This window comes from Mesocricetus auratus, unplaced genomic scaffold, assembly GCF_017639785.1.
Source record: "Mesocricetus auratus isolate SY011 unplaced genomic scaffold, BCM_Maur_2.0 Super-Scaffold_100010, whole genome shotgun sequence".
NCBI lineage: Eukaryota > Metazoa > Chordata > Mammalia > Rodentia > Cricetidae > Mesocricetus > Mesocricetus auratus.
This window is the reverse complement of record NW_024429194.1, coordinates 33,551,405-33,571,073: the sequence shown is the minus strand read 5'-3', so window position 1 is coordinate 33,571,073 and position 19,669 is coordinate 33,551,405. Positions and strand designations below refer to the sequence as shown.

General features: G+C 47.5%; 1 protein-coding gene across 10 annotated transcripts in view; it reads right to left on the bottom strand.

Moving 5' to 3' along the window:
- Nucleotides 1-11,497, bottom strand: part of Cfap65 (cilia and flagella associated protein 65) — a 34,340-nt gene extending 22,843 nt beyond the window's left edge. For 3 of the 10 annotated variants that reach the window (XM_040753297.1, XM_040753298.1, XM_040753299.1), the window contains exons 1-10: nucleotides 11,415-11,456; nucleotides 10,820-10,865; nucleotides 8,786-8,975; nucleotides 6,711-6,895; nucleotides 3,709-3,811; nucleotides 2,805-2,971; nucleotides 2,473-2,672; nucleotides 2,128-2,273; nucleotides 1,409-1,631; nucleotides 782-1,047 (exon numbers count right to left, since the gene is read on the bottom strand). In XM_040753297.1, the coding sequence (XP_040609231.1) occupies nucleotides 782-1,047; nucleotides 1,409-1,631; nucleotides 2,128-2,273; nucleotides 2,473-2,672; nucleotides 2,805-2,971; nucleotides 3,709-3,811; nucleotides 6,711-6,895; nucleotides 8,786-8,905 (1,410 nt within the window). In that variant the 5' untranslated portion in view covers nucleotides 8,906-8,975; nucleotides 10,820-10,865; nucleotides 11,415-11,456. Of the gene's footprint in view, nucleotides 1-781; nucleotides 1,048-1,408; nucleotides 1,632-2,127; nucleotides 2,274-2,472; nucleotides 2,673-2,804; nucleotides 2,972-3,708; nucleotides 3,812-6,447; nucleotides 6,681-6,710; nucleotides 6,896-8,785; nucleotides 8,976-10,819; nucleotides 10,866-11,414 lie in introns of those variants that run through there. The other 7 variants (XR_005879884.1, XR_005879885.1, XR_005879886.1 and 4 more) reach the window with 6 other exon arrangements.
- Between the last annotated feature and the right edge of the window lie 8,172 nt (nucleotides 11,498-19,669).

The window sequence follows — 19,669 nt, the reverse complement described above, 5'->3', positions numbered from 1 at the left end:
GTGAGGCAAGGGGGTGTGGGGGCTGGACAGAGGGTAGACAGGGAGCAGAGGCTGGAGGATGGTTGGTCACGGGAGCATCCTGAGAGTCGCTGGCTGCTTGAGGAGATAGTGGGACTCCGGACAAGACAAGAGCAGCCCAGGACTGGAGATAGGCTGCTCACCTATTTACTGCCCTCCGCCTTCCCATGGATCCTGGGCATTCTCCCGAAGATCAGTGCCAATCAGGAACCTAGCATTTAGCCCATGGGGGGGGGCACAAACCAGGTCTGCTCCGTCCTTTCACTTCAAGGCCTCCCAGGGTGCATGTGGCACTTGTGAGAATTGGGCAAAGGAACCCTTCCCCAGGTAGAGGGGTGCAGCCCAGGGCCTAGTTGATGAGGATAGGCTACATCCCAGCCTCAACTTTGTCATCATGTCCAGGTACACACCCAAGGGACTGGGTTTGGATTCTCGCTTCAGAGTCTCCACCCTGGGATGGTGTGATATCCAAATTTCTGCTTCCAGCTGGCTGACAGCAATGGCAGCCGTTAACATCAGAAGCAGCAGAGCCTAAGGCAAACTTGGCATGCCCACTTGGATTAGTGAGCTTTCATGACTCCCTGGCCATGCTCTGCCTCTAAACCATGGCAGAGATTCTAAGGAAGAGATGACCCAGACAGACAGCCTCAGATGTTCTGAAAAGAAGGGAGTGTCCAAGCCTTGCCTTCATCTGAGCCTCGTGGCTTCTCACTAAACGGAATGGCCTCTTCATCCCCAGCTTGGTCCCTTCTCCATCACTCACCTGGTGGTGGATGAGGCAGGCCACCCTCCGGAAGTAGATGACAGGGTGTGTGGGCTGGTAGGCACAGTGCAGGGTCAAACGGGCCTTGCCCGCCAGGGTTCCAGAGGCAGGCCTGATGCTGAAGACACTCTCCGGGCAGTCAATGTCAAACTGGAAGTGAGCCAAACAGTCTGACCTGTTCTCAATCCACAGGGTCTGCTCTGGGCTCTCCCCGAGCTGGACACAGCTGAAGTTGACACAGTAGTGCTGCAAGGATACTTCAGGACCTAGGGAGAGGAGACCGGTCTTTGTGAGAGGCCCCTTCCTCCTCGTGTGGGCGGGTCAGAGGGCATCTCATAAGAGGTCCCGCTGCTGGGATGAGGTGCTCTCTAGAGCCAGATGGCCAGGCTGGGTAAGGCCCAGGACCCCTGCAAATCCTCAGAGTTCCATCAACACTGTCTGGAAAGATGGACTCACCAGGAATCCACAATGATTCCCCACATGGCCACCAGGGGGCAGAAGACACCTAGACTGAGGGACCCGGAAGCAAAGGTCTCTCTGGAGCAGACAAGCTCAAGGGAATGACTCCCTAGTGAGATGCTCATGTTCTGGGGAGGGGGGGTCACAACCTCCTGGGATTGACATTACCTTTACAGAAACCAACGACTTGGAGCCGAGTTTGGGAGGCACAACCAGAAGGCACAATGGATAAGTAGTCTATGGTTCTGCTGTCCAAGGTCTTGGGGTGGAAGAACACTGAGAGGCATTTCTTCTCTCCTGGGGGCACAATGCCTTGACCCATGGAGCATGAGAAGGCATGTTCTTTGGTCACCATGTCTTCAGACATCTCAATCTTGAAGGGGGCGTTCACCTGTAGGGTCAGCGGTTCGGGAGAGAAAAGATTCTTGTCACAGGTTTGGGCAGTTTGTGCATTATACTGAGGAGGCCACATGAAGGGTCAGGGACAACTGGTATCCAGTCAGGCCTGAGTAGCAGGTAACACCAGGAGAAAGAGGCCGAGCTGTGTGTCCCATCTCAAGACTGCCCAAAGTGAGGGCATCCTTTTCTTCTCCCAAAGGTAGTATGAGAGCTAACCTTAGACCTAGGGTCCAGGCATTCAGTGGGCTACAGGGCACCTGACCCCAGCTGACAGGAGAGAGAGCACCTGCTGACGGCTGTTCACACACACACACACACACACACACACACACACACACAGAGTCCCGTGTTTTTATCAATAAATATGAGTGTGTAAGGCGTTGGGTCTGAGAGCAGAGAGGAGAGGCCATGGGTTTTAAGCATACCGAGTCTTGGGGTCCCTGAGTCCTGCCCTTTCCCTCGTCCATCCCTTCCCAGCCCATGCACACCGCAGATGGATTGTACAGCCTGATCTGCCGCTCCATGGTGCAGCCCACGGCGACGGAGCCGAAGTGTACCACCTTCTGGAAACCCTCCGTGTCCTGGTCCTTTGGTTGCTTGTGTTTTATGCTCACCAGAAGCTGTGCACACTTAGCTGGGGCAGAGATGGGGGGTTATCTCGAGGGTCTCTATAGCCCCAGCTGAAGTGTCCGTGTCCCCTGCCCATCCAGGAGGGACAGTCTGTGACTTGATAGAACGGGCAGGAGGCTGGTGGGGACCTGTGGGGCACACTGGGGCCTAAGGCCCAGGGAGGGCTGCAGGGTCTTTGGGGACAGATGGGCGGGCGGGCTTACCTGCAGCCTGGATCTGGATGCTGTTCTTCTGCTTGGCGCCCTTCCCATACCAGCACAGTGCCTCGACTTCATGAACGACCGCTATGAGGGGCTGAAAGGTCACTTTGCTCCTACAACCCAGGCCTGGCTCCAGTAACCCCGTAGTGGGAAATATCTGGAATGGGTTTGGGACTTCCCAGGTGAAGAAGGTAGGCAGGTCCCTAAGAGGAGGGGGTAGGGTCAGGTCCTGGGGTTCTGCTCCCCTCTGGCATAAACTCATCTCCTCTGCTCCCTACGGCTCTCCTCCCAGGGGCTGCTATTTCCCCTTCGGGGGCTCAGCCCTTCCTCCTCACCCCACATTGTTCAGACAGAACCAGATCTCCACTGTGTCCCCAATGGCACACATGGGCAGTTGCAGGGATGATGGGCAGGCTAGTTTATGGCAAGGCAAGGAGGCCTTCAGGGACACACAGAACACTCCTTCTTCTTTCTCGAGCCACAGCCGGTCCGTGTATTCCTTCTGCAGGACAGGAGGCAGAGAAAGAGGCAGTCACCAGTGAGTGGTACTCCAGGTAAAACTCAGGATAGTACATCCCGTCCCTGCTATGCCATCCCTCCAATAAATGCCTGGCAGGTGGGCTGGGATGTAGCCCACCGTGTCCTAACTTCCTTAGCTCTTAGACTGTCTTGGCCTCTGAGAAAAGGGCCACTTTTGTGGGAAACCAGGAATTCCAAGGCATGCCCTGTAATTGCAGCTGTTTGGGAAGCAGATGCAGGAGGATTGCTTGAGCCTAGAGGGTTCTGGATAGCCTGGGTCACACAGTGAGAGTATGACTCAACATAATGGCTCTCAAAGACACAAAGTTTCACCGAAAATTCTGAGCAAGCCTGCAGGGATCAAGAGGCTAAGGAATCTAGAGCTTTCTGGTGATCATTACAGCCTTTTTGACCCCATTCCCAATGGGGAATACCCCTCTATTGGATGACATCAAGGTCTGTGTCCCTTTTGGAGTCTTCCTAAGCTGTATTTTTATTTTGCTTGTTTGTTTGGTTGGTTGATTGGTTGCTTTTTTTTCTGGGACAGTATCTCACTTTGTAGCCTCGACTGGCTTGAACTTGTTATGTAGACCAGGATGGCCTTAAACTCAGAGAAATCCTCCTGCCTCTGCAGGGTGTGCAGGTGTTGGGGGAAACCCCTGCTCGGGTCTCTGTTCTCTTGCCTTCCCCACGCTGCATTGCTTCCCTGGCAGACCTTACCTCTTCTAGAGGTCGGAAGGTGATGGGGAGTGTGAAGGTTATGCCTGGGCTCAGGAAGATGGGCTGAGGAAGGATGGTGAAGAAGAACTTGGTCTTGGGAGGCCTGCAGTGAAGAGCCAGGTGATGAACATGTCAGAGCTGGGCTCAGAGCCACCAGAGAAGCCAAAGCTGGAGTACTGAGGAAGCTCAATGGGGCCAGATTGCAACAGGACCTATGCCCTTCCTCTTCCTTTTATTATAATTATTATTATTATTATTATTTTGGTTTTTCAAGACAGGGTTTCTCTGTGTTGTTTTGGAGGCTGTCCTGGAGAACAGGCTGGCCTCGAACTCACAGAGATCTGCCTGCCTCTGCCTCCCAAGTGCTGGGATTAAAGGCATGCGCCACCAATGCCCAGCCTCTTCCATTTCTTTCTTTCTTTCTTTCTTTCTTTCTTTCTTTCTTTCTTTCTTTCTTTCTTTCTTTCTTTTTCTTTCTTTCTTTGAAACAAGGTTTTGTGTAGCACAGACTGGCTTCAAACTCACTATACGGAGCCTTGAACTCCTATTCCTGCGGGTCTGTGACCCCATACCTGACTCCCTACTCCTTCTACACCTATAGCCTTTCATATCAGGACCCGTATCTCTGCTGAAGATGGTCGTCATGGAGAGACATATGGACGGCCTGTCCTGACGTAACAGGGACCCAGCAGGGTAGCATGGGAACAGCAGACTTTCGGAGTGTTAGAAAGAACATGATGTTGGTTATGACTGCACCAGTGGTCAGATAAGTGTAGGTGGGACAAACACACCCACAGGAAAACTCGACTTACAAAACTAACTCGAGAATTAGACAGTCATCCTGCCCCAAACCACTAAAGAAATGGGAAGGGTAGGCATAATGTTCCTGTAAAGAAAGTACTAGAACAGATGGATTCACAGCAAGTCCCACCTAGCAGTAGAGGGAGACAATTCCAGTTGTTTGTTTGTTTTGTTTTTTAATGTATGGGTACTTTGTTCACATGTGTGCCTGCAGGCCAAAAGTGGGCATCAGATCCAATTATAGATGGTTATGAGCCACCATGTGGTTGCTGGGAATTGAACTCAGGACCTCTGAAAGAGCAGCCAGTGCTGTTAACCTCTGAGCCATCTCTCCACCCTGACAACTCCAGTTTTAAGCTCTTCCAGATAATATAGAAATAGTCCCAAACAACCGTATGTCATTACTAAAACCTGACAGAGGCAGGAAGAAAACTATAGACTAATCTCAGAAACCAAATATTAGTTAAAAAAGGAGAACATAATAATGTTGGAATTATTCAGAAATAATGCAGAAAGTCAGTTGATACAATTGACATATGAAAAAAGACAAAACAAATAACATCTCAATTAACAAATGCTAGGGGCTGGAGAGATGGCTCAGAAGTTAGGATCACTTGCTGCTCCTTCACAGGTTCACAGGACCCAAGTTCAGTTCCCAGCGCCCACATGGTAGCTCACAACTGCCTCTGACTTCAATTCTATGACACCCAACACCCTCTTCTGTCACTCATACACACATGCAAACATAAACATATATGCACAAAAATAAAAATTAATCTTAAAAACAACTTTTAAAAATGCTAGAAAACCTAGCTGGTCAGTGGTTCATACTTGTGATCCTATTTCCTGTGAATCTGAGGAAAGAGAACTTTTACAAGTTCTAGGCCAGCCTGGTTTATATAGTGAGTTCTTGGTCAGGCAAGACTATATAGTAAGATCATTGAAAGCTTCAAAAAAACTATCAACAAACAAAGCATGAAAACAACTTCAAGCACATCACATACAGCTTGGCATGGTGACACATGCCCATAATCCCAGAACCGGAGAACCAGATTGGAGGGGACTCAGTACTGTAATGTGTAATCCCCCAAATTCATTTATATATACACTCAAATCCCATTATCATACACAAAAAGTGTGTATGTGTGTGTGTGTTTTGAGTTGATTTTAAATTTTTAAGAAAGTTCAAAGGGATAAGAACAACAGGCAAGGCCACTGTTTGTGCGTTAGATCTAACTCTAATGCACAAACTGACTTAGTGGAGCCCCTTCTATATGGAGAGACACCTTGCTCAGCCTAGACACAGGGGTGTGCGGGGTGGAGTGGTCCTTGGTCCTGCCTCAGTGAGATGATGGGACAGACTAGGGGAGGCCTTGCCCTCTCCAAGGAGTGATGGGAGCTGGGGTGGAGGGAATTGGGGGAGTAGGAGGGAAGTGGGGGAAACTGGGATTGGAATGTAAAAAAAATTAATAAAAAATGTTAAAAATTTCATACAACAAAGAAAAAGGAACAGGCAATCTTGAGAAGGTGGGGGACTTACACAACCAGATATCAAGTTTGCTGTAAATTCAATTGATTAATTCAGGCTGCAACAATTAAACCCAGGAGTACACTAGTAGACTAGAGTGCAGAGCTACACATAAGCAGTCAGACTGTGTCAGTGGTGGGAAGACCCTCAACTGGAGTGCATCAGCTTAATAGATGATGCTGAGAAAATGGAACATTCAGTTGAGGAACTATATCATCAGGCCATCCACAAAAAAGCAATTCCACATAGATAAAAGAACAATTCAAAAGTCTCGTTAGAAAAATACTCTAGGGGACTATCTTTATGACCTGGAGATTATACAGAAAGACAAACCAAGTTGTTTTTTTTTAAGATTACAAAAGTATATTGTATTCTTTCATTTAAAGTTCATAAGGTAAATTAAACTGTACCATTTAAGGATGTCAACACACACGGTGAATCCATTTTGGAAAAGCAAGGAAGTCATTAAAACAGGAGGCAGGATAGTTCTCTGTGGGGAGGAAGGTCCCATGATGTGGCCTCCAGTTATTATTTCTAGGATTCTTCACACTGCATGTGCTTTGAATAGACTTCTGAACTGGTGAGTTTTTTAAAGGTTGTTTTGTTTCTTTTTTCAAAGAAAACCCACTTTGGGGGCTTGAGGGCTCAGGTTCTGGGCTCCTCATCCTGGTACCTGTACTTTATCTTCTGGATTTTCAAGGAGAGATTTTTGAGGGACAGGTTCCTGGTGCTTTCCTTGCCCAGCTCCCAGCCTTTCCACTGCAGCTCCTCGGCAACCTCGATGCCCCAGAACACTCTCTTCCTCACGTCGTTTTGCTTCTTGGGGATGCATACTTTTTTGTCCAGGGGACTTAGAAGCTGGGCAGGTGGCAGGAAAGGGGGAGAAGCAAAGTCGATCAGTGAGCATAGCATGCTAAGACTCAGAAAACAGACAGAGCGCCCATCTCCATCCTGCCATTAGCACTTAAGAGAGGACGACGCTCCTCACCCTGGGATGTGGGCTAGAGAGAAGGAGTCCAGCATCACCACATGCAAAGTCACTGTAACTGTTTGTTCATAAAAGGCCCAGAAACGAGGGCTTGCCTGAGCTGCCCTATCCAGCTGCTCCATCAGGTTTGCAGATGGGGGTCTTGGCTGCTGGGTTCCATCCCTCGGCCACCACAGGCACTGCTTCCTGCACCTCCTTCTCTTTCTCAACCTGCCCTGCTCTCTAGAATCCTCTCCTAGCTGGAATGGTCTACCCAGGCATTTCCCCAGAATGCAGGGCATTGCACAGTCCCTTCACCTGACCCTCAGTTGACTATTGGAGCAGAAGAAGGAGCCATATTGCCTGTGACCAAGACCCACCATGCCTTCCAAGGACAGCTCAAGTGCTGTTTAAAACTCACTGTGAGCCGGGTGGTGGTGGCACACGCCTTTAATCCCAGCACTCAGGAGGCAGAGGCAGGAGGATCTCTGTGAGTTGGAGGCCGGGCTGGACCGACAGCCTCCAAAACAACACAGAAAAACCCTGTCTCATAAAAACAAACAAAACAAAACAAAACAAAACAAAAACAACAAAAAAACCTCACTGTGCCAGAACAAACAAACAAGCCACTTCTCTCATTGACCCATGTCACTTATCCAGCTGAGGAGGAAGGGCGCTGAAACCCCTCAGGCAGTAAAATGGAAGATGGATAAACTGGTTACCTCTTCCTTCCATGGCATTACCATAAAAAATCAACTCACTGACTATTTTATCTTAGACCAATTATTGCTTGTCTGCTGTTACATAACAAGATGGAGTCATCCACTCAGCAAATATTTGCTGATTGTCATGTGCCAGGCACCATGCAAGGCAATTGGGCCATGATGGTGAAGAAGACTTACAAATCCCTTCTCTCTGGATATTACACTTTCCGTTTCAATATTTACTAAGAACATTGGATGGCCAATCTATTCTCTTTCCTTGATTGCCTATGGAGGAAATGTGGCACAGATGAGGAAGACTAATCTATTACCAAAACCAATTAGTGCATCAGTCATGATTCAATCAGGAAAAAAGATGCCACTCTAGAGCTCAATTGGGGGGAGGAGGCTCAGGCTCAGTGGGTGGGGTGCTTACTGGGCAAACATGAATACCTAAATTCAGATCCCAAGCAACCCTAGCACTGTGCAGGGGTGAGTGCTGAGGGGGGCAGACAGGTAGATCCCAGGGGCTTGCTAGACAGACAAGTCTACCCAAAATGACAAGCTCTAGGTTCAGTGAGAGACTCTCTCAAAATGTAAGGTGGAAGAGACAGAGAGAGAGAGAGAGAGAGAGAGAGAGAGAGAGAGAGAGAAACACAGAAAGAGACCTGATAGCAACTTCTGACTTCCACACATGCCCATATAGACAACCAACCACACACACACACACACCACACAAACACATGCACACTATCAACTAGTGCAATACATAGTCAAGGACAATGAAAAAACCCGCAGGTTATCAACATCAGTAAATGTTCAGTAGGGTTGGAGAGCGAGTTCAGACGTTGATAGCCCTTTCTTCTGAGGCAGAGTCAGTTCCCTGCCAGAGCAGGAGGGCTATCAACAGCTGGGACAGCATCCGCCTGTACTCAAGTCTGCCCAGGGCTCCATCTGGGGAGGTGAGGGCCAGAGTGTATATGGGAGAGACAGTCTCTCGGATTCTCACCCTGTTGTACTGTCACAACGCCCCTATGTGGTCTAGCCACGCTTGACCCACCACCCTGACCAGATCCTCACCTGGGTAGAGACACTGCTACTTGCCAGTGTGCTGGCACTCAGGCACGATCCTTCATTCACAGTGTAGTCTCCGTTGTCCCCGGGCCTCATAGTGTGGCCGGAGTTTGCCTGGGTGAGCATCTAGCCAACCCAGAAATTCCTACCAGATCCACATGTAAGCCTGGATCTGGGAGGGGAGCAGAGGAGGAACCTGCAGAAGAGGGATGATGGAGGAGAGTCACCATAGTTGAGATGGAGGAGAGATTCGCTTTTTATTCTGACAAGTGCTCTGAGGGTCACCGTGAGAAACGAGGCTGAAGATCATAGTTGAGATGGAGGAGAGATTCGCTTTTTATTCTGACAAGTGCTCTGAGGGGCACCGTGAGAAACGAGGCTGAAGATCAGAGCTTTGCTCAGTGGCCTCAAGTGCCACTCAAGAAACCACACAAAAGGGTTTCTGGGATAAGGTTCGGGCAGTCATGTTCTTCTGTGGCCACACGTGACATTACCCAGTGTTTTAGCAGGCTTTCTACTGTTGCAATAGACACCATGAGCAAAAAGCAACTTAGAGAGGGAAGGGGTTCATTTTACCGTAGGACTCCCGGGAAAGTCAAAGCAGAAACCTGGTGGCAGGAACTGAAACCGGGATGACCGAGGAACATTGCCCATGGACTTGCTCCCATGGTCTACTCAGTTTGGTATGGTTTTGTTTGTTTGTTTTTTAGACATAGCCTCACTATGTAGCTCTGGCTGGCCAGGGAATTTGCTATGTAGACCAGGCTGGACTTGAGCTCTAAGAGATCCACTTGCTTCTGCCTCCCCAGGGATTAAAGGAGTGTGCCACCATACTCAACAGTGTATCGTATTTTTACGGTTTTTATTTTTAGCTGGGTGTTGGTGGCACACACATTTAATCCCAGCACTCAGGAGGCAGAGGCAGGAGGATCTCTGTGAGTTTGAGGCCAGTCTAGTCTACAGAGCAAGTTCCAAGACAGCTAAGGCTACAAAGAGAAACCTTGCCTCAAAAACAAACAAGATATTTTTATTCGTGTGTGTGTATGTGTGTGTGTGTGTGTGTGTGTGTGTGTGTGTGTGTTATGTGCACGCAGGTACTGGTCGAAGCCAGGGAGGGTATTCAATCCCCTGGATCTGGTGTTACTAGCAGTTGTGAGCCACTCAATATGTGTGTGCTGGGAACTGAACTCTTGCCACCAAACCATCTCTTCAGTCCAGTGCATTTTATATTTGCAATTTATCTCAATTCAGAACATCTAAAATTCAAATGCTCAATAGTTACAGATGGCTAGTGGCTACCACACTGAACAGCAAAACTGGAATACTTATTTTGAACATATTTGTATATCTCACACTGTTGAGTATCCTTTTTACTTCTTTAAATAGCAATATCTGAAACTATCAATTTGGGACTGCCTTCTACTTAGAACTGAAGAGTCAGGTAGTATTGCCAGATTTTTAACAAGTTTTTTTTTAGTTAGTACCTTTTGGAGGCTGTCCTGGAACTCATTTAATCCTTACAACTGTTTATAATCGCATGCCACCCGCCACCCTTTTTTGTTTTGTTTGTTTGTCTTTGTTGATGTTTTTGTTTTGAGACAAGGTTTCTCTGTATAACCCTGGCACCTGCTCTGTAGACCAGGCTGGCTTCAAACTCAGACTGCCTCTGCCTCTGCCTCTGCCTCTGCCTCCCAAGTGCTGGGATTAAAGGTGTGCACCACTGACTAACTGTGACTTGCCTTTTATTTAGCCTAAAAATCTCCCTTTTCAGGTGGTTAACTTCCCCAAGCGATAATACATTCATTCAACAATTTCACAATCACCTTTGTGAGTTTACACACATACGCAGACACACTCATTCCCTCTCCACCAAGCAGAGAAGGCCTCATTTGTTCCTAGAGGGTTGGTTCCCCAACCACTGGAGGGAGCCATCTCCATTCCTGCCTTCATCCCAACCATTCATTCACAGAGCCTTTCCCGAACACTTACTATACAGCCTGCACTCTTTTGGACCTGCAACAAAACAAGTAAGGTTCCTACCTCCAACTGTACAATGGGTGTTCAGACACGATCCAGGAAATGCAAGCTGTTGGTGGGGAGGAGAGTCATTACTTTTCTGTCGCTGGATAGCGTTGCAGTCCTGCCCCTGTTCCCTTGTCCCTCAAACATCAGGGGATTCAACAGACAGTCCCTGCCTCACCCATCTGAAAGTCCCCACACATCAGGCTGTCTCTGAAAGACCGGAAAAGAGATGAGAAAAAGAGTAGAAAAGTGGTCCAGTAGTTGTGGGGATTTTGTTGTTTTGCTTTTTTTTTTTTTTTTTTGGTTTGTTTTAAACCAATTTTCTAGTTTCAAGGTAGGGAAAAGGATATTATCTTTTATTTGCCTAATTTCCGATCTTAAAATTTTCTAAAATAACCTGTGGAAAAACAGGGATGGAGAGGTGGGTGTTGCCAAGTAGAGTTGAGGAAGCAAAGGGAAAAACGAAGGGGACGGATTATTCTTAGAGGGCTTCTCCAGGTCTCCCTCATCCCGTGTCCAATTAATCTCGCCCACGACAAAAGTGCTGTCTAAAGATCCGCCGCGATTTCCTAGAGGAAGGGGTCTCGGTACAGATACTTTCCTTAACACTTACTTCTTTCGCTGGGCTTCAACGTTCAGAACTCATACTGCCGCCTTGCAGACGTTTCCATAGATACGAGACGCGAGGGACACAGCGTCTCTTGGTATCCCAGGGCAACGACGGCAACCCAAGGGAGCCAAGGTTCAGGGAAAGCGAATGTGCCCACTTGCCGCCTTTTCCATTCCTTTCCTTTCCTTTTCATTTCATTCCTTTTTTCTTGTCTTTCTATTCCTTTTTATTCTCCCTTTTCTTTTTCTTTCTTCTCATCTTTATCTTTTTTTTTGTTGGTGATGAGGCTCACTAAGTATCATTAAGCTGCACCCCAAGTCAGTGCTGCCCAAATTTAATCTCCCTAAAGCTCAGACCTTCCCTGCTGTAGTAATTACTGTGATCGTCTTCCAGTTCAGACAAAGCAAACACGCTTCCACTAATTTTCAGGGCGCCCTGGCAATCCTTACTTTAGTCGACAACGGTGTTCATGTACTACTGTCGGTCTCATTCCTAGTCTCTCGCAGACATTGCTGATCTAGGTTCAGAGCATCTTTCCCTATGATCTCAACTGTTCAATTGAAACAGCCCCTGGTTATTTTTATTGCACAGTGCTTCCTAAATGTGTTCCTTCTGCTGGTGAAAGAGAATGTCTTTGGCACTTTCTTCCAGGGTGTCTTCTGGTCCAAGATCAAGGTGAATTAACTCATCTGAAGAGAGACTAAAGTTAATGTATGAAGAAATTCTTACATGCAACAGGGATTTTTTTTGGAAGCTCAGTTGTGCATATTGGGAGTAAGGTCTTGCTGGTACACATAGACAAAGTTGAGAATCTCAAAGTTCATTCTTCGGCAATTAAACATGTTTTACTGCCTGAACAGTGAACCCATTTCTTCTCAGAGTGAAAAGGTGTGGTATGGTTACAGAGGGACAACTTAGAGAGCTGGGGGGCAAACCCAGAAAATAAACTAGCAGTGTGAAGGATTGGGGTTCCCCTATGTAAGGTGGACTGAAGTGACAAAGTGGTCTGAGCTGGCTTGAGAGATCACATGACCAGAGGAGGTCAGGAGTGCTGGAAGAGCAGGCCAGGAGGTCAGTTAAGTCATGCCGATTAAGCCCGGAGTTTTGTGAGGATTAAAGAATGTGGCACTCAGTGAGTGTTTCACTGGTTTTAACGGGATTCTCAGAATCAAAAGCCTGTACTTTGGACATGATGATGTTTATGCTGCTTAGAGTTCCTATAATGATTTCTTTTTTGTTTTTCCTCAAGTTCTTTTTTTAATCAGCCCGACTCAGCTAAACCTTATGGACAAAAAAGAGGGGGGGAGAACCTTTTCATACTTATGTCAGAAAGAAACGGAGAGCACTGACCCTCGAAGCAGAATTTGGTGGGGACCTTAGAGATCCCAATAAGAACAACCTGATGATGAAGTCAGGCCTTTTCTGAACCATGAATCCTTCAGTCTCCATCCAAGAGAAACTCCTTCCCAGAGTCCTGTGGGTTTATAACTTGAAGCATTCTGGGCTGGGATGATGAAAGGTCAGTTCCTTTTCTCACCAGGCCCTGTGGCCTGTGTTTCTATGGAATTTTAACTGCCTCCTGGAAGCTCCGCAGAGTGATCTCAACTGATGTGGGGACTCCCATGGAGAGGACCCCGCCTACTGGACTTTGCCCAACAAGGTGAATAACCTGCCAAGGTATGGCTGGGTGCTGGGTGTGAGTGGAGGGAAGCAGAAGCTGAGTTTGCCTTGGAAGTCCCCTTCTCAGGAGCTTAGATTCTCCCGAAGATAATGGATGTTGGATGCCAGTGGTCAGTCCTCCCCAGGCCCACTGACAGCTTCTGTTTGCTTCGGGCTGTGAATGAAAGTGAATGATGACTCAGGAAACTGATAAGGACTGAAAGGTTGGAGAAGGGAAGGCTATGTGGGAGACCTGAGGTCCTTGTCTGACCTGGGGCAGGAGGGACAAAGCACATTTGGCAATTTGGGCTTCACTGCAACAAAATATCCAGGCTAAGAGTCCTTTCCAAGCATCTTCTCACCACCACATGTTAGAATAGAGAAGATTCTGGACTGGGAAAGCAGACAGGCCTGGGATTAACCTTTGTTATCTTCTGGCTGTAAGGCTTTGAAGAAGTCACATGATCTCTGAACCTCGATTTCCTTATCTATTTGCTGTGGATTTTTTTTCCTCTTTCATTTGTTTGTAGATATAGGTTCTCATTTTGTAGACCAGGCCTGCCTCATACTTGAAATCCCCCTGCATCAGTCTCCAGGATTCTAGACATTTGACACAAAGGCTTTGATGATTAACTTCCTGTAGGAGTCAACTTCCAAAACACAGTGTGAAGATTAAGGAGTGAAAAGCAGAGAAAACACTTTCTCCCCACCCCTCTGATCTCCATAAACAAACCACCCAGCTTTCTGCGAACCTTCCCTTTCTTTCTTTCCTTCCTTCTTTCTTTCTTTCCTTCTTTCTTTCTCTCTTTCCTTCTCTCTCTCTTTCTCTTTCTTTCTCTCTTCCTTATTTCCTGTCTTTCTTTTTTCTTCCTTCCTTTCTCTTTTTATTTATATTTATGTTTTTTTCTAATAAAGTATCATACGGCATCCCTTCCCTGTATACTTTATGTAGCTTAATATTCCTCTTTACCTAATAGCCTTGGTTGTCCCAGAACTCACTTTGTAGTCCAGGCTGGCCTCAAACCCACAGATATCTGACTGCCTCTACCTCCTGAGTGCTGGAATTAAAGTCATGAACCGCCATGCCTGGCCTCACCTTCCCTCTTGACCAGCCTTGGCCTTCCTTCAGTACACTTTCTCCTTTCCACACCCCCCTTCTCTGTTTCTCCAGGACGAAGGCTGTTTTGCTGTGCTGAAGTAGGGAAAGTCAAACACGGGGTACCTAAGTGCTGGGGGATGCTCTGCTGACCAGCTGACATGCCCACCCAGCACTTACAGATAAAAGGGCTGCCTCTCCAAAACTGAAGGGGCTGGAGGCTAAAGTATCAGTTACATTTCTCATCACTGTGACAAAACACCAATAGACACACTTTAAAGGAGGATGGGTTTGTTTGGGATGGAGATTTGAAAGTCCCAAATTTTATAGTCCAGCATGGTGGGTAAAGCCATGGCAGGGTTCCAGGCAGTGGGAGCATGTGTCTGGGACTCCACATCTTAATACGTCAGGAAACAAAAGAAGAGTGTGCTAGTACTACACTCTTCTGGGTTTCTTCCCCCTTTCACTCAGGCTGGGCCTCCAGCTCATGGGACGATGCCACCCACATTCAGGGTAAGTCTATCCTACTCAGTTAATCTCTCTGTAAACACCCTCATAGACGTGCCCAGAGGTGTGTCTCCTAGAGGAATCAGTCAAGCTGACAACGAAGATTAACCATTACAGCTGTCATGTGACAAGAGACCTCAAAGTAAAGTTTCACCCTGTTTAGGACTAACTTGTGGGTTTCTAATTTTCCTAGGCAAAAATCTCGTGTCATCCTAGACAATTTTCTCCCTCCACCTATACTCTAAACTACCACAGAGTAGAAACCCACATAGGCCAAAAGTAAGGGAATGGGGGGAAAACATAATATTTCATCTTAAAAAATTTAAGCTCAAGCTGGTTGGTGGTGACGCACGCCTTTAACCCCAGCACTCAGGAAGCAGAGGCAGGCAGATCTCTGTGAGTTTGAGGCCAGCCTGGTCTACAGAGAGAGTTCCAAGATAGGTTCCAAAGTTACACAGAGAAACCCTGTCCCCCCAAAAAATTAAGCTCAAATCCTGGTTCCATCTTTCTCTGACAATGTCAGACAAATTGTAAAGCCTCTCTTTACTCCTCCATAAAAATGAAAGAAATGGGAGTTGTATTCCAAACATGTAACAATTGGTAAGATATGGGCACCGGAGTTCACAGAATAAACACCAGCTTCGTCTGAGCCAGAGCAGTGTCCTAGAACCCACATTGTGCCAGGTCTTGACCCTTTAGTTCTTGGGTCATGGGACAGAGCCTGGGTATGTGGAGAGAAGACTGAAAGAACAAACGTGGGGAGGGTTCAGTCCAGTAAAGCGATACTAACTAGTTTCAACCTAGTCTTGAGGACAAATTCTTACCAGCATCTGTACACCCAGGTCTTTATTCCAACAAGAAGTCCCTCAAATCTAAGTGATGGGATTGAACTCATATTGAGTTCAATGACCCCAGGCTCTTTCCTAAGCACTCCACTCTTCTCTCCTCTCAAGGACACCCTCCCTCAGTTCATTTTATAATTTGGGGGCTTGGATTAGGGAAAAGAAACTAGCTAGAAAGCAGACAGAAAGGGGGAATGTCCAGAACCACTGGAGCTGTCCGTGGTGCTGGGACCTCAAGTAGGCATGGAACTGGAGGACCAGAAGAAGACCACGTGAGTGAAAAAGTAGCTGTTAAATGCAACAAGCCCTTTGTCAATGATAAGAATCAATAAGTGGAGACTTTAGATTTGAGGGACTTCATGATGAAATAAAGACATGACAGATGACTTCCTTTGGATGTGAAAGTCCTCTTGGGTCAAGATGGGAAAAGAGCTTACTTGTGATTGATCTACAAGATTCTACCTTCGTTAGATTTTTCTTTCTTTCTTTCTTTCTTTGTCCCATGCCAGTTTGCATTATTGGTTCTGTTAACCTTGATTTCTTTGTTAAAGTGGTGTCTGCAGGAATTTTCCAATATGAAGTTTGATTTAATCTATTCTTTATTAGATTTTAGTTCTGCCCACCTTTTGCTTTTTCTGGAATTAAGAGATTAAAACTTCAGGATGGTGGTGGTGCACGCCTTTAATCACAGCACTCAGGCGGCAGAGACATGTGGATCTCTGTGAGTTTGGGGCCAGTGTAGTCTACAGAGTGAGTTCCAGGATATCCATGACCACACAGAAAAACCCTGTCTCAAAAAACAGAGAGAGAGTGACAGAGACACAGAGACACACAGAGAGACAGAGAGAGACAGAGAGACAGAGACAGAGATTAGAACTGGGTGGGAAAGATTGCTCAGTGGGTAAAACACTTGCTGTTCGATACCCAAAACCACATTAAAATGATGTCCCAGATGGCAAAATCCCACGGTTGACAGGTGCACAATTGGCCATAAACACCCAGATAGAGGTATAAATAGAAAGAAGTTGTACAGCCATTTATGACTTGTTAGAGGTTACTTATCTTCAGACTTGTCCCTGCCTTTCATGAGGACAGGGAAAATCAAAGAACTTGTGGATGTATTTTAATCACCTCATACCCCATCTCGGGTTCCCCCACAACATTTAGGTCATTCCTCCTCCAGGGCCACTGTTTTCTAAGAAGGTTATACCCACTCCTGGACTCATTATGTCCTTTAGCTTGTGGCTAGAAATCCCTTCTAATACCCATAAGATGGACTCATCAGTTCCCATCTCCCTAGCTTTTCCTGCAGGAACCTGTGTTCTGATCTAGGTTCTGCTATTGCGTTTGGGAAAACAACTCTCTCGGGCTTTTATTTCTTCATGTGCAAAGGAGGACATAGTGATAGCTTCACTTGGTGCTTAGGGCCGGGAGCTGTGATGTAAATAGCTCATCTAACGCACTTGACCAATAGGAAGAGTTCCTGATTGGAAGAAATGAACACAAGCAAGCTGCTTACTCTCTGGGAAGCTAATTTTTTTCATCTCTGAAACAGGCATGCTAATTCTCCTATTCTGCCTCCCCATGGGATGATAGAGGGTTTAAAGGGGCTGCAGGTAGGGCTACACCAGAGGCCAAACACCCCGACTTGGATGGGAAGCCCCCACCCCCAGTCTCTGCTGACACGTGTGTGAGGCAATGTCTCAAGGCAGTGTAGCACACGGGGCTGGGCTGCTATCTACCCAAAGAGGCCTTATCAGATCCGGGCTGGCCAGACTCATCCTGGGAAACAAAGAGGCTTTGAGAAGCTGACTGGGGTGTGGGATGTGGGGCTGAGCCCCAGCAGGTGCAGCCATCCAGAGGCCAGAGGGCACAGGGTAGTAGGAGCTGTCACCACGGGGAGGTTTATCTGGCCAGGGGCACCCTCTGGAGTGAGAAAAGGGGCCTGTGCTCTCCCTCAAAGGCCTGCATTGCTAGAATCGTCCTCTTTGGGCAGTTGGGCAGTTGTGCTGAGCCGGTCACATCGGCTGTTAGCCCTGCCCCTGCCACAGCTCCTAGTTCCCACCACACATCCTAGGCTCTTTTCTGACACCTTTAGCTCCAACTATCACTTCCTTAGCCCCTGAGAGCACCTTGAACCTCTCTTCCACACACTAGCTCCTGATGATCCACTCACCTACCTTTGCCCAAGTAACACAGAGCCATAAAGGCCCCGCCTTGGGTCTCTTTAATGGAAAGTGCCTGTTTGTGTTTCCACAATGTCAGACCACCCCCTAAAGAGCCATTGCCTTGGTCAGGGTCCACCCACTGTCTAAAGCCTTTCATGTGTGCAAGAGGAGAGGACTGAAGCCCTCTTGGCTTCCAATGAGCCATGCCCAGGGTGATTTCTAAACAAGAGAGACAGCTACAGGAATGGCTTGGGGTGAGTACCTTCAGAGAGGCGCCAGCACAGACGGGAATGGGCACCTAATTGCACTGTGTCTCTCATTGAGGGTAGTCTCCCCAGGCAGCTCCAGAGACCCCAACCCCCAGGACGTTGTTTTTTTTGAACCCCAACACCCCAGATCTCACTATCTCCAGGTCTCTCCCCTAGGGCGTGTGGACTTGGACCTGTGGACAGCGGGATAATCTGAGTTCCTTCTCCAAGGACTTTCAAGGTATAGGGGTGCCATGGCTTGATTTCAAAATTCGTGTGCTATAAAAATAACCCTCAACGTGTCTGCGGCAAGAGATAGGACCTGTAAGAGTGATAAGATTGGGAGGACGCCACTTGTGTGAGCGCACAAATGCTAATACCCTGGGGATGGGTTAGTCATTGTCCAGTGAGTTCCCAGTGAAGCTGTGTGTTTGCGCCGTTCCTTAGATTCCATTTGGCATTATGCCATCAGATGGGACAGGACAGAGGACACACACACACACACACACACACACACACACACACACACACTGCCAAGATGGCAACACCTTGATGGTGGACACAAAACCTCGGGAACTTTGAGAATGAAATGGCTTTTCTTCATCAACTATTTCGCCTGCAGTATTCTCTCATGGTGGCATTAAATGGAGAGGTGGTGCAGGCAGAGACAGCGGGAACCTTGGCGCCGCGGCTCATGTGTCCAGGCTCATGAGGAGACGGGACGTTTGTGTGGGAAAATGCTGAAAACCCTTTTCAGGGCCAGTCGCTGAGCTAAACTGTACTTGAGGTGGGGGAGGTGAAGCCCACACGGACAAGCTCCAAACTGCACTTTGGTCTTTTCCTGACCACCAAGACCCATCTGGTCTTGGCTTCACTCCTTGGTTTCGTTGCTTTATTATCTCTGTCACCATTTTTCTAGCCCCGTGGTCACATCCCCAGTCCAGGCCACCCACTCTTCCTACAGTGAATGGACTCCCTGCTGTCCCTGCTAGTGTCTCTTCCTTACAGAAGCCAGAGAAGCTTCTGGAAACTCTGGTCATGCGCCCCTCCCTTCTCCAAGCTCTCCAGGCTCTTCCGTTGACTTCAGTCCTTTCCTCCTGACTCCTGCTACCTTGGTGAGACTTCGATGACTGCCATTATCATTATTGTTAATTTAATTTCCCTTTTGGTTTTATTTTGTTTTCTCCCCTGCTCACTGATCTGTGTCCCCCTCCTGCTCTGTCTCCCCCATCCCCTCTCCTTTGTCCTCCATGGCCTGGAGAACCATGTACTCTGGGCGTCTGTACTCTCCAGCTGTCATTATAACCTGATCTACCAAACAGAAAGTCTACCAGGGAGCCTGGAGAGACGGCTCAGCAGTTAAGAGCACTGCCTGCTCTTCCAAAGGCCCAGGGTTCAATTCCCAGCACCTACATAACAGCTAACAACTGTCAGTACTTCCAAGATTTGACATCCTCATACAGACATACATGCAGGCAGAACATCAATGCACATAAAATAAATTATAAATTACTTTTTAAAAAGAAAGAATGGGAAAGAAAATGGATAAGGGTATCATAATTGTCACCTCATATTTCTCATATAAGAAATGTGAACCTTTCAGCCAGTGGATCTGTTACAGAGAGATAGATCCATTCTAGATGTGCCAACACAGCAGACTTTCAGGCCTGGAATGCTAGGAGTGTCCTTCCAGAGAGGTCATGAGTTCACCCCATGAAAAGAAAGCCTATGACAATGG